The sequence below is a fragment of the Piliocolobus tephrosceles genome, unplaced genomic scaffold (assembly GCF_002776525.5).
Source record: "Piliocolobus tephrosceles isolate RC106 unplaced genomic scaffold, ASM277652v3 unscaffolded_43747, whole genome shotgun sequence".
In the NCBI taxonomy this organism is placed as follows: domain Eukaryota; kingdom Metazoa; phylum Chordata; class Mammalia; order Primates; family Cercopithecidae; genus Piliocolobus; species Piliocolobus tephrosceles.
Window position 1 is genome coordinate 1 of NW_022328473.1, and position 14,518 is coordinate 14,518.

The 14,518-nt window shown below is 44.1% G+C and overlaps 1 protein-coding gene across 2 annotated transcripts; it reads right to left on the minus strand.

The window, feature by feature from the left end:
- Window positions 1-2,115: 2,115 nt before the first annotated feature.
- On the minus strand, window positions 2,116-3,302 carry LOC111529478 (CMT1A duplicated region transcript 15 protein-like protein). 2 transcript variants are annotated; one of them, XM_023196347.2, is made up of 3 exons: window positions 3,015-3,302; window positions 2,726-2,874; window positions 2,116-2,449 (listed from the first exon to the last, which is right to left on the minus strand). In XM_023196347.2, the coding sequence occupies exons 1-3, from the start codon at window positions 3,277-3,279 to the stop codon at window positions 2,297-2,299; spliced, it is 567 nt and encodes a 188-aa protein (XP_023052115.2). In that variant the 5' UTR covers window positions 3,280-3,302; the 3' UTR covers window positions 2,116-2,296. The 2 variants fall into 2 exon arrangements, with proteins under 2 accessions (XP_023052115.2, XP_023052114.2); XM_023196346.2 differs by having other exon boundaries at window positions 2,116-2,874; window positions 3,015-3,293.
- Window positions 3,303-14,518: the final 11,216 nt, after the last annotated feature.

Below are 14,518 nucleotides of genomic sequence, written 5' to 3' on the forward strand. Positions count from 1 at the left end.
TTTGCCTCACAAAGCTGTGAGGACTCTGAAGCTCCTGCCCCTGCCTCACACAGCCTCGCCAGGAGTCTGCTGAGCACCTTTGAAACAAGTGCAGGGAAAAGATGACAATATTCATCTACATCGATCACCTTTGTGTTAGAGAGTGTGTGTATCTGTATGACTGAGTACATGTGTCTATGTGCATAGATATAACTGCGCATGCCTGTCTGTCTGTGCACATTACATATTTATGCGTATCTATGTCCGTTCTATGGCTGTGTACCTGTGTGGATATGTGCACACTGGACTGTGGGTCTCTGTGTGAAGATGTAACATTTGCATACATGTGAGGATGCATATATATGTGTAAATGCTCTTGTTTTGCGTGTTTAGTGTGTGCGTATCTGGGCACACGTGAGCGCATGTGTAGAAATATGTGTCTGTGTGCATGCTTGCTCTCCATGCATCTGTGGTTTTATATGTGTAACTGAGCGTATTTCTACAGGTAGGAATGACGGCGTGTTCCTCTTTGAAGATCTGCATGAATGTGTCCTTTTTGTGAGATCTCTCTTCCCATTCGTCTTAAATCTCTCTCACCAGCTAAATGTGTGTTCCCCATCTCTGTGCCTCCTCTATTCATTCTCTCCCCAAATGAACTTCTAAGCACCAGTCTCCCTCTGCCATCAGATCGGCTGCTTTCGCTTCACAGTTCTCTTCTCGCCCCGTACTTGCTTTCTTCCCCTGCCTTTCTTCTACCTCAGCCTTCTTCTGCCTGCTTTTGTCACAGTCTCATTGCTTGCTGACTTGGAGGCTAGGGCTGGTCTGCACTTAGCCTCTCCTTCCTAATTTCTAGCCCTAGTGAGCAGCCCTGTCTTAGCCCTGGCTGACCTCCACAGGGAATCATCGTGTTCCTGCCACCTTCCTGACCACTATGCTCAGCCTGGAATTGTTGTAGGAGATAGCAAGGGCATTCAGAAGAGACAGTTGGTTACCAGTGCCTTGGTGTTTACTCTTTTATGTCTTAGTTCCTGATTTGGGGATGGGGTTTCATAGGGAAGAGGTGGTATAGCTAGAAAGCGAACTAAGAACTTCTCCATCTGCTTTACTTTTTCTTTTGTTGACAAACTGTCACCTTTTCTACTCCAAACTGACCAAAAAGATGTATTTGCCGTTTGTGGCTACGCAAGTCCTACTGCCCAGCCAAGGGCCCCTACAACGTCTCAGCCCAGTGGGTTGGTTAAAATGAGAGAGAAAGAAAGAGAGAGAGAGAGAGAGGCCACTGTCATTTTTGTGTCACCATTGCCCTTCTTTTTAGCAAGTGTGTGAACTCACAGTGCTTTTCTATGAATAAACCATGGATCACATGAAAGATCATTTTTCTTAAAGAAAAAAAATTCCCTAATCCCAAGGGGGACCAGCAAATACTTAATAGAGGATTATAGATTTCCTGTGAGTGCATATGGCTCAGGGAGACCTGATTCTGTAAAGCAAATGTTACTGTCCTCTTCAAATTCATGTGTCGAATTCTAATTCCATGTGATGGTATTTGGAGGTGGGGCCTTGGAAGGTGATTAAGTTCATGAAGGCAAGGACCTCATGAATGGAATTGGTGCCCCTATGAAAGGGACTGCAGAGAGCTCCCTCATCCCTTCTGTCATGTAAGGACACCGTAAAAGATGGCTATCTATGAACCAGGAAGCCAGCCCTCTGCAGACATGGAATCTCCTGACCATTTGACCTTGGATTTTGCCATCTCCAGAACTGTGAGAAATCAATTTTCTATGCTACCTAGTCTACGGCGTTCTGTTTTGACACCCAGATTAGCTAAAGTGCCAGCATGTCAACTTGCACACATCATTCTTGGAAACTCTGATGCCAAATCCTTGATGGCAAAAGGTGATTGATCTGCCAGAGACACGAGCCTACATCATCCCTCTTTCCATGATAAACCAGAGAGTCAAAACAGGCAAGAGTAGGTCAAGGTCTTCTAAAAGCCATACCTGAAAGGTTTCCAATAACAGTTGATTCGATGGTAATTCAATCACACAAACGACCACAACAAAAGACACAGCTATCAGAGATTTTCAGGATCGCCTCAAAAACACCGTCTAACATTAGGGAGTTCAAAAAGGCACAAAGTTTCAGAAACTAAACTTTATAGAAATATTGTTTCATCAACTAGTAATTCTAACACTATTAATAAATGCTAGGGCAAGTGGTGGCATGGACAGCCTAGGGCACAAGTGCTGTCTTTAAAAGCTTTGCTTGCTGTACCCTTTGGAGCTGCCTGCTGGTCCCCTCACCCTCTGCCCGCCTTTTAAGAGCCTGACCTGGGCAGCACGACAGGGGCAAACAGCCTGGACGCCCAGTTGCAGACAGACATCCATGCCTGGGGGAGGCCGCCTCTGGGTGCAGGAGGAGCTACTAGAATTCTTCCTCTCAGCCTTCTTTTAATGCCCCCAAGCATCGCCTGCACACAGGTAGACCCCACCAGCAGCAGTGGAAGAAACAGGACCTGCAGCAGCAGGACTACAGCTCTGGCGAGTAAGACAAGCCTCTCTCCAGCAAGGTAGAGGAGCCCAGACTCAAAACCCTGGTCTCCGCCTCCATGTTTGCCACCGAGCCCAGGACTAGGAGCAGCATGGGAGCTGCTGGCTGGGGCTGTGTTGGTCACCCCCTCCCTCCGACTTCTCTCTACAGCCACATTTTCAGTTGTAGGGCTAAGGCCAGTGGCTACAATAGGTGCTGTGATTTCAGTCAGCTCCTCGTTGGGCTGGTCCTTGGCCGGAGCTCCCTCCAGCTCCAGCGCTGTCTCTGGAGGGGTCTCTTCCCATGCTGGCTCTGGCTCAACAGCTGGTGCTGGAAGTGCTCCTATTTCTGCATATGGACCAGGAGCTGAAAAAGGAGAAAGGGTCACCAGCGTCAGTCACTTTCCATGGAATTTCCAAACACAGAAATAAACTCCCTGAATTTAAAGGAGTTCCAGCCCCTAAACACCGCCCCCACAAAATCTTCCAGACTGCAGGCCACCTCACCTTGTGCCTGCACCTCCATGGGCTCACGAATCTCCTCCTGGACAGGGACAATGTGCAGATGCAGCCCCCATGGGATCTCTGGTGTGGCCTGGCCTGAGAGGGCCTGGCCTGGGCTGCCGTGTGGTACCTGGGTGCGCCTTCTTACAAAGGGCCACAGGCGTCTGGGGTGAGGGATGAGCCTTCTTCGGCTTCGTCGAAAAAGGCTCTCACTCCCTCCATTCCTGAAGCAGCAGCCTCTCGAAGTGGGGAAGCAACACGAGAACATCTTGCTCTCTCGAGCGTCTCCCACCAAGTGAGCTGGTTACTGGGCTGACCCTAGGATCTGGGCGCCTGGTTACCACACTTCTAAATTCTGTTGGATGTGTCATCAAGGAAGTGAGGTCGCTTCTTTAAGGTTCCGTCCCCTTGGCCCCTTTCTTCCACAAGTCCTACTCAGGACTCCACTGGGCTGCTGACTGCTCACGCTCCCCCCAGGACAACTCCTTATCTAGACACCATTATGTTCACCCAGGGCCTGCTTGGACACCTGTGCCTGATGTTCACCGGGGGCCGGATGTCCTCCTCAGGCCTGATGTCCACCTAGGGCCTGATGTCTGCCTTGGGCCTATGTTCCTTTTGGGGCCTTGTGTTCACCTGGGGACTGTATCCAGCTGGGGCCTGATGGCTTACTGGGTGGTGTTGTTCACCTAAGGCCTTGTGTCCACCTGGGGTCTGGTGAGCAACTGGAACTTGAATATCAACCTGGGGCCTGGGTGTCTACTTAAGGCCGGATGTGCGCCTAAGGCCTGAGTTTTCACCTGGGCCTGATGTTCTCCTGGGAACTGGCTGTGTACCTTGGGTCTAATGTCCACCTGGAGCCTATGTATCTACCTAAGGCATGGTGTCTACCTGCAGCCTGATGTCCACAGGAGTCTGGTGTTCAAATGGGCCTACTGTTCACCTAGGGCTTTGGTGTCCATCTGGGGCCTGGCTGTCAACTTGGGGCCTGGTGCACACCTTGAGTCCAGGCTCCATCTGGGGCCTGATGTCTGCCTGCAGGACTGGCGTCCTCCTGAGTGAGGTGGGAAGATCTCTGGAGCTCAAGAGGTTGAGACCACAGTGAGCCGTGATTGTGCCACTGCCCTCCAGTCTGGGTGACAGAGTGAGACCCTGTCTCAAACAGATCAACAGGAAAACACACAAAGTATATAGCTATACAAAAATATTTTCTTTCCTTTTAACCTTATCCTATCAGCTTTTTTCGTTATTTATTTATTTATTTATTTATTTATTTTACTTTTAAAACGTTTTTGTTAAAAACCAAGACACAAACACATACTTTCGCCTAAGCCTAAGCAGGGTCAGGATCATCAATTTCACTGTCCTCTACCGCCACATCTGGTCCCACTGGAAGGTCTTCAGGGGCAGTAACATGGGCTGTCATCTCCTTGATAATAATGCCTTCCTCTGGAAAGCTGACGGACCTGCCCGAGGCTGCTTCACAGTTAACTTAAAAAAAAAAAAAGTAGTAAGCATATACCCTAAAATAACAATAAAAAACATAGGATATTAAATACGTAAAACATTAACATCAGCATCTATTATTTTCATCGATCATTATGCATTGTACATAATTGTACACACCCACATCACCACAAACATGTAAACTCTGTGGTGTCCAATAAATCTGCCTTTCTTTACCTACAATTGTCTTGATAAATTCTTTTACCACCCATCCCACAGTCCCAGAGAGTCGCTGCTCCCCTATGACCTTGAGTAAGGAGGAGATATAGCTGACACCACCCAGGAATATTCCCTGAGGCCAAGCTCAGGCCACAGATTACGGTGAAGCCTCCAACTTCCACACCGTAAGCCTCCATGGGCCTGGTGACCCCTGTGACCAGGTCACAGGAGCATCTGTGCGTGAGGCAATTGCAGAGGCCCCGGGGTATACCCCAGCACACTGGAGGCCGCTCCCCACACTCACAACCCCAGGCATGTATAGAGGATCCACATTCCTGCACACAAACACCAGGTAATGCATGAGCGGAAGGGAGGCTACCTTGAGACTAAGCACTGCCTCACTACCTTAAAACACTCTGTCATCATGAGGGCGAACCAGAGATTGACTCGACTGGCAGTTTAGTCCATCACTTTGGCCCTTGAGTTACTAACATTGATGGAACTGTTCAAAGTTACTAACTTTGGGTTTTCTGCCCACGTAAGTGCCAGAAGCTAAGATGGGAACATCAGTGTCAGTCAAATAAAGCAACATGCATTAACTTAGGGACCGCTACACAAGGTCACCAATACATCCTTCTGGTGCCATTAGGATGCCACTTACCCCTCTACATAAGAGAAAAGATTTTTAAAGTAGAATATGAATTATTGCTTTTTATGGACAAGCCATTATTAAATTTTATAATTGCCTTGCTTTTTCCAAGTATGACATATAAACAGTTAAAACGATTCAAGATCATTAAATCATATGAAGTAATTTTTATATACATTATCTGCTGGGTTGAATATTACATAAATCTTCTCCAATCCATAGATAGTCTTACAAAGACAGAGGCATATTTTTTAAATTACTGAGCTTGATATCAAACAATATAAAGGCTGTTAAGAAAGCTGAGATAGATTTGCTTAATAGATGTCAAACCGGCCTGCCTTTACAGGAAGGGCATACAGCCGCTGCACTTGTACTGGACAAGTTATTTTCAAGTCCATGGAGAAGTAAAGAGAAACAATGAATAACTTCCAAAACAGTGAAAACCCTGCAGCTGAGCTCTGGAATTCTTAGTAGAAATCATGAAAAGGGAATGAAAACACTTAGAGCATTTGCAGGTTAGAAACTGGGATGCACAGGAGGTTAACGGAGCACATTGTGTTAAGTGAAATGAGCCAGGCACAAAAAGACAACTACCACGTGACCTGACTTACGTGGAATGTAAAACAATTGAACTCACAGAAGCAGAGAGTAGAATGGAGGTTACCAGGGGCTGGGAGGCAGGGGTTTGGGGACACAGTGAAAGCATTCAAAATTGTAGTTAGACAGGAGGAATAAGTTTAAGAGATACATTGCACAACATGGTGACTGCAGTTAATGTATTGTATTCTTGAAAATCAAGAAGTGTTCTCACCACAAAAAATAAGTGTGCATATGTTCCTGAGTGCAATGTAATCATTCCACAATCTGCTTATTTCTAAACAGGTTTTACACAACATATATACAATTTTATTTGCCATTTAACAAACTAATGAATTGTAAAAAGAATTAAGTACTGGAAAACCGGTCACAGTTTAGGACAACTCTCTTTGTAAAATTAATGGTTCCTTTCTTAACCAACCTGTTGGTCTACATTAGTTAATGAAATGAGACTTGGTTTATACTCTAAATCTCAACACAAAATTGTAGTCGTCTTTTATGTATGAACTGTTCTGAAAGTAACAGCAGAATCAGAATGAAAACGATCTGAAAAGAAAGTTATCCCAAGTGAAATGTTTTATTGACCTTTGATTTATCTCTTTTACTTAGAAATAAAATGAATACTTATTATTTTAGTAGCCCCAATTGCTTCAGGCTATAAACTTGATTACACAATTTCAATTCAATTTTTATAGCCTGAGAAACATGCTTTTGAAAATATTCTTGGCTGGATGCGATGACACACGCCTATAATCCCAGCACTCTGGGAGGCCGAGGCAGGCGGATCACGAGGTCAGGAGATGGAGACCATCCTGGCTAACACGGTGAAACCGCGTATCTACTAAGAAAATACAAAAAATTAGCCAGGAGTGGTAGCGGGTGCCTGTGATCCAACCCACTGGGGAGGCTGAGGCAGCAGAAAGACATGAACCTGGGAGGCAGAGCTTGCAGTGAGCCGAGATCGTGCCATTGCACTCCAGCCTGGGCGACAGAACAAGACTCTGTCTCAAAAAATAAAAATAAAAAAAGGGTAAATATTCCTGCCCGAGTGTGGTGGCTCAGCACCTGTAATCCTGGCAACTCAGGAGGCTGAGGGATGAGAATCCCTTGAACCCAGGAAGCAGATGTTGCCATGAGCCGAGATCATGACAACAGAGGGAGACTCTGCCTAAAAAAAAAAAAAAAAAAAATTCTTGAATAAAAACAAACACCTTTAATTCTATGCTATTGTCCTTTATATATTAACTTATTGAAACAGAAAAAATTTAAACAATGAAATTTATTATTCTAGTTTTGATTAATATGTTCCCCTTTGTATCATGCAGTTTACTTCTTAATCAATCTCCATAATCAACTGCAAAAATTTTTTTTTTTTTTTGAAATGGAGTCTCACTCTTGTTGCCCAGGCTTGAGTGCAATGACATAATCTCAGCTCACTGCAAGCTCTGCCTCCTGAGTTCAAGCTACTCTCCTGTCTCAGCCTCCCCAGTAGCTAGGATTACAGGCACGCGTCACCACCCCTGGCTAATTTTGTATTTTTAATAGAGACGGGGTTTCTCCTTGTTGGTCAGGCTGGTCTCGAACTCTTGACCTCAGGTGATCCACCCACCTTGGCTTCCAAAAGTGCTGAGATTACAGGTGTGAGCCACTGTGCCCAGCCGTATTAATTTATAGATGTTACATTGAAAGCAATTGTCTTTTAAGATACCGTTTTGTCAGTTTCACTTACTGATGGCAACTTTCTACTTTGAGTAACATGATTCATCTCTGCTGTCAGGGATCGGGGTTGCTGAGCCAGGAAGGTGTGTGTGTGTGTCTATGTTTGTTTTGTTTACTGACTGCATGTGTCCTACTGGCTGGGAGAACACACACCGACATCTGTCCTGGCAGTGAAGGAGGGAGCAGCCCTCTGGGCACAGAGAGAAACCATCACTGCACCCAGACTGCACCCACTCTAGTAACGAGCAAGTCTGACAGCTTGCACACGAGTGAGATGATCAGTTCCTCACTCCGCTCACACTAAGGACAAGGCAGTGACTATCAGCTGGGGCAGAGAGTACACAGCTCAACAGCAGGTTTTTAAAAAGAGAGCAGAGTCTTCTTCCTTCCATGTTAAAAACAATCATAATATGGTTCAGCTGACCACCAAGGACTGGGTTATATCCCGCTATTCTCTGAAACTCAAACTCAATACTGTCTTTGAATTTTTGGAATCTCATAGCCTTTTCTATCTTTTTTCTTTTTTTTCTTTTCTTTTCTTTTCTTTTTTTTTTTTTTTTTGAGACGGAGTCTCGCTCTGTGGCCCAGGCTGGAGTGCAATGGCCGGATCTCAGCTCACTATAAGCTCCGCTTCCCAGGTTTACGCCATTCTCCTGCCTCAGCCTCCCGAATACCTGGGACTACAGGCATCTGCCACCTCGCCCGGCTAGTTTTTTGTATTTTTTAGTAGAGACGGGGTTTCACCTTGTTAGCCAGGATGGTCCGGATCACCTGACCTCGTGATCCGCCCATCTCGGCCTCCCAAAGTGCTGGGATTACAGGCTTGAGCCACCCCGCCCGGCCAGCCTTTTCTATCTAAATGTGTACTGTTACTCTCATGGCTAAAAGTTGCAGGGAGCAGTCTCTTTCTTTCATTTGTGTTTCCAATTCTTTTTGGTTTCCTATACTATGACACTGTTTTAAACAAAGTTTACAAATCTTTCATTCAGGCTGCACTCTCTGTTACACATTGGTTTTTAGTGTACTAAAATTCACAGCATTTCCTGTTTGAAAACTAAGAAGTCACAACATTATTAATCATCATCTGTTTGAAAGCCATGCTAGTTTTAATAGTTACTGTGCTTCTGAATGTATTTTAAATGCCCATTCATGTGTCTTCTCTAACATTCCCAGGTTTGTGCTATTATACACAGGTGTAAAAGAAATGACCAGGAGAATCAATGTACGAATGGCTGAAAAAACAATGAAAATCCCAGTGATTGTTTAGGACAAAACAGACCTGGATGAGTTTCAAGTACCAAAGCAGGAATCATAAACATGCCACAGGGGGATTTGCTCTAAATGATATTTAAATATTTAAAAATGTACAATTTATATGCAACCAAGAAGAAAATAATTAACTATTTTTTTTTGAGACCGGGGTCACTCTGTCGCCCAGGCTGGAGTGCAGTGATGCAATCATGGCTCACTACAGCCTTGAACTCCCAGGCTCAAGAGATCCTCCCACCCCAGCCTCCTGAATAGCTGGGACTGTCCGAATGCACACCTGGAAAGAAGGTGAAAACTTATTTATATTTCAATGTAATTATTTGTGAAGAAGGAAACATAATAAAGGCATTAAGAATGTAATGCCTAAATAGTAAAGTATGTTTTTATGGAAAATCACCAGTAGCCGGAAAAAATGTCTGCAGAATATTTAGGTCCTGTTTGCAAAAGTAGCGGGGAGCACTGGACACATCTCACCTCAATCCACAGGCAAGGCAGGACCCAAGCCACAGCCTTAAATGTATTCATTTGCTAAAAGAAAATGAACAGTTCTTTCTCTTCTTCCCATATACTTAAATCTAGTTTTTTCATTATATAACTTCTGGCTGGGCACGGTGACTCCTGCCTGTAATCCCAGCATTTTGGGAGGCTGACGTGGGTGGACCTCAAGGTCCGGAGTTCAAGACCAGCCTGACCAACATGGTGAAACCCCCTTTCTATTAAAAATACAAAAATTAGCCAGGCGTGGTGGCAGGTGCCTATAATCCCAGCTACTCCAGAGGCTGAGGCAGGAGAATTGCTTGAACCCGAGAGGCAGAGGTTGCAGTGAGCCAAGATCATGCCATTGCACTCCAGCCTGAGTGACAGAGCATGATTCCAACTCATAATAATAATAATAATAATTTCCATATCTGAGCCCAGATTAATATATCATTTGTGAAGTTGATGTCTGCTTTGATTTTGGCTTTCTTGAATTGTTAGAAACATGCTAAATTTCTTACATTATGCCTTATGGCCTAGTGAGGGAGTCAGTGTGGAAGCATTTTTCGTAGAAGGTCCTGGTGGTCTCACAGGTAACATTGAGGATGACATGTGTGCTCAGGCGAGAGCAGTTTCTACCTTGTCTCTCACTGGGAAATTATGAATATGACAAGGAGCTGCTTTCAGCATAGCCAATGCTTCCTGCATTTGCAATATAGGGCCTCAGATCCATGTCATGGGGGAAATACTCTTTCTTTTTCTTTCCTAAAATTGCCTCCAACATAAGGGATTTGACAGCACTGAATCATTGAGTTCTGTCTGCGATAAAAGAGAATTCTCTCTCCTTGTATTCTGGTTAACCTATTAAGTGTTCCTACAAGAAGCAAATGTTGAAATGGTAAAATGGTGAGTGGTTTCCACCGCCCCTCCGCACCAGGCGGACAGGGTCTTGCTCTGTTGCCCAAGCTGGAGTGTGGTGGCATGATCATAGCTCACTGCAGCCTCAGCCTCCTGAGTAGGTGGGACTACAGGCATGTGCCTCCACACCCAGCTAATTTTTCAAAAACTTTTTGTAGAGATGAGGTCTCACTATGTTGCTTAGGCTGGTCTCGAACTCCTGGCCTCAAGCAATCCTCTCACCCTGGCCTCTCAAAGTGCTGGGATTATAGGCATGAGCCACTGTGCCAGGCCAGTAAGCAATTTTGGTAATAGGAGAAGGGGAATCAAAGGAAATTCAAGAGAAATGATAAAAATAAGCCATATAGCATTAGTGCTATCACAAAGGTTAAAGAAACTAACTTCAAACAATAGATGATTTAGACAGGGGGAAACTGTTACAAATACCTCAAATTCCACCCCACTGTCTATCCCTTTTTCCTCTATGATTACTTATGTTTTAAGTATCTATAATTGGTATAATCCACAAACAGACTTATTTGAAACTTCAAACTTTTCTTTTTTTCTTTTTCTTTTTTTTTTTTGAGACAGAGTGTCACTCTATCGCCCAGGCTGGAGTGCGGTGGCACGATCTCGGCTCACTGCAAGCTCTGCCTCCCAGGTTCATGCCATTCTCCTGCCTCAACCTCTCGAGTAGCTTGGACTACAAGTGCCTGCCACTACACTTGGCTAATTTTTTTTTTTTTGTACTTTCAGTAGAGACAGGGTTTCACCGTGTTTGCCAGGGTGGTCTCGATCTCCTGACGTCGTGATCCACCCGCCTCGGCCTCCCAAAGTGCTGGGATTACAGGCGTGAGCCACGGCGCCCAGCCAAAGTTTTTCTTATTTCAACAGGAACTTTGTAATGCAAGTAGAAAAATGTATGCTATATACAGAGTCAACATATAACAGTTATTCTTCAAAACCAAGTGACATTGCATAATTTCAATACTCTGGAGCTTTTATTTTTATTTTTAACTAATTAATTAATTTTTTTTTTTTTTGAGACGAGATTTGCTCTTATTGCCCAGGCTGGAGGGCAATGGCGCAGTCTCAGCTCACTGCAACCTCTGCCTTCCAGGTTCAAGCGATTCTCCTGCCTCAGCCTCCCAAGTAGCCAGGATTACAGGTGCCCACCACCACGCCCAGGTAATTTTTGTATTTTTACTAGAGACAGGGCCTTTTTAGCCAGGCCTGTCTTGAGTTCCTTACCTCAAGTGATTTGCCTGCCTCGGCCTCCCAAAGTGCTGGGAGTATAGGCATGAGCCACTGCACCTGGCCTCTGTGCATACATAAATATGTATTCCTATTTAAGCCAGATCTTGATTTTTCCTTCAGGGTAATTTGCTGTAGCATTTGTTCTTTTGTACCTAGTGGGAATGGGTTCCCGCTGGCATGTCTCCAGTAGTCACTATGATAAATCAGACATTTCCCTGCCAGGTAAAGGAAAACCAATGAGAAGAGCTTGGTATTTTAAATGGTCAAATATCAATGATAATTTAACAATCTCATTACTAAATATTGTTAAACAAAACAAAACACCTTGACTATAGGTTACGTCCTAGCAAGATCTATGGAGGAACAGTGCTGAACATGTATCTCTTCTCTTTAGAATTTATTATAAATTTTTGTTCTAAGTCTTACATTCTTGGAGTAACAATTTTAATTAGCCAAAACAGAATTTTATAAAAATTATCATTGGCATATCCCCAGTTGTCACTATGATGAACTAGACACACATGGCTACCAAGTAAAGTAAAACCAATGAAGTACTAAACAGTGAATACAGGTTCTAAAACACATTTTGTTTTAATTTATTTAATATAATCTGAATCTGTTAAGCATTTAGTTGGGTGCACCATTATTTACTTTTCCTGGAATAATGATCAATTATGGCTATTCCAGGACCAAATTTTAAATCCAATTCTAATTACTTCAAAAGTCAAGACCAAGTAGGTTGTAAGAAACAATACCTTTTCCAAGTTCCCCCATTTTCAGCTGTGTGTGGTGGTGCATGCCTGTAGTCCCAGTTACTCAGGAGGCTGAGGCAAGAGGATTTCTTGAGCCCAGGAGTTGCAGGTGGCAGTGAGCTGTGACTGCACCACTGTACTCCAGACTGGATGACAGAGTGAGAACTCAACTCTTAAAAAACAGGAACAATCAGCCAGGCGAGGTGGCTCATGCCTGTAATCCCAGCACTTTGGGAGGCCAAGGTGGGCGGATCAGGAGGGCAGAAGATTGAGACCATCCTGGCTAACATGGTGAAACCCCATCTCTACTAAAAATACAAAAATAAATTAGCCGGGCATGGTGGCGGGCACCTGTAGTCCCAGCTACTGGGGAGGCTGAGGCAGGAGAATGGCATGAATACGGGAGGCAGAGCTTGCAGTGAGCCGAGATTTCACCACTGCACTCCAGCCTGGGTGACAGAGGGAGACTCCATCTCAAAAACAAAACACAACAAAACAAAAAAAGCGCCAACAATCAAGTCGCCAGATTTTCATTCAATAAAGGAAAAAGTTGAAATTAAGCACATGAAAACTGAGTGATGCTCTAAGTTATTATTAATGTGTTATTTATATTATTAAACGGCAAGACCTTAGGCAATACTGCATTACCATTCAGTTTTTATAAGCATTTAACTTCTGTTTTTTAAAAAAAATGTTGGCCTGGTGCTGTGACTCACGCCTGTAATCCCAGCACTTTGGGAGGCCGAGGTGGGCGGATCACAAGTGGAGGAGTTCGAGACCGTTCTGGCTAACACGATGGAACCCCCTCTCTACTAAAAATGGACCCCTCCTTTGGGCAAGGGCATTCCAAGGCTAACCTGAGGGACTGGTTCAGGCCATGAAGGGGGCCGGGGCTGCCTCATTACACCCTCCTCCCTTTGAGAATTACCAGCGGAACAAACTAAGTCTACTGAGAAACAGTTTCAATTTCTTCTCTCTGAAGCCTGCTACCTGGAGGCTTCATCTGCATGATAAACTTTGGTTTCCACAACTTATCATCATAATCCAGACATTCGTTTCTACCGATTCCAAGTCTTCCAGTTAATAACTTAACTCTTTCAACCAATTGGCAATCAGAAAATTGTTCCATCTACCCATAATCTGGAAATTTCCCCTTCCCCACTTCTTGCTGCCTTTCCAGACTGAACCAATGTGCATCTCACATGTATCTGACCAAGTCTCGTGTCTCCCTAAAATGTATAAACTAGGCTGTGCCCCAACAACCTTGGGCACATGCTCTCTGGATCTCCTGAGGGTTGTGTCACGGACCACTGGTCACTCATATTTGGCTCAGAATAAATGTCCTCAGATATTTTACAGAATTTGACTCCTTTTTTCCATCCATAATAGCAGGGAAATCAAAATGCTCATGTGAACACTTACAAACGTAGTAATGTATTTAGTGAGGTCATCTGAGGACCAGTGTTCACTGTTCATGAACCTGACCACAGAAAAGCAAGTGGTCATGGGTGCAGACGTGAGATTACATTCTCCATACAATTAAGCACACCACTGCTCTTTCCGATGTAGCCACTGCATAAAACTTAAATGCAGTTACCATGCAAGGAATAGCAATCTGCCTTCACCATAAAAACACCTGACTGAAAAGATTTAGGATTTCAGTTTATCAGAACTTTATTGCTAAAGTCCTAAGAGATTCCTATTGTGATTATTAGGCATTTGTGATGTTATAAATTTAAAAACAAAAAAAAAATACTGATTCAAGAGCAAGAGGAAGGTATGATACAATGCACTCTTAAAGTTATTGTGTAGGATAATGCATGGGAAAGTGCTTGGCCAATGACTGTCACCACCCGTGCATCAACACTTACTGCACATCTTGTATTTGCCAGGCCTGTGTGTCGGACATGTGGACATAAGTATCACTCATGCCCCCAGGAAATATGATGGATATTACAAATAATAATGACAACAATAATATCATCACATAGGTAAATATTTGGAGAAACACTAGTATCTGTGGTTCCAACACATAAAGGACTAGCATAGGAGCCAGAGACCTGACAGGTGAGCTGGCTGGACCAACAACCTCCCCTCTGGACAGAGTAAGGCGATTTTTCTGCAGCTCTTAAGATGTTCATATTTTTTGTTGTAATACTTCAATTACATGTGTATTCCTGATTTATTGACAAATAATTGCTCATCTAGGTTACCTTTCTCATGCC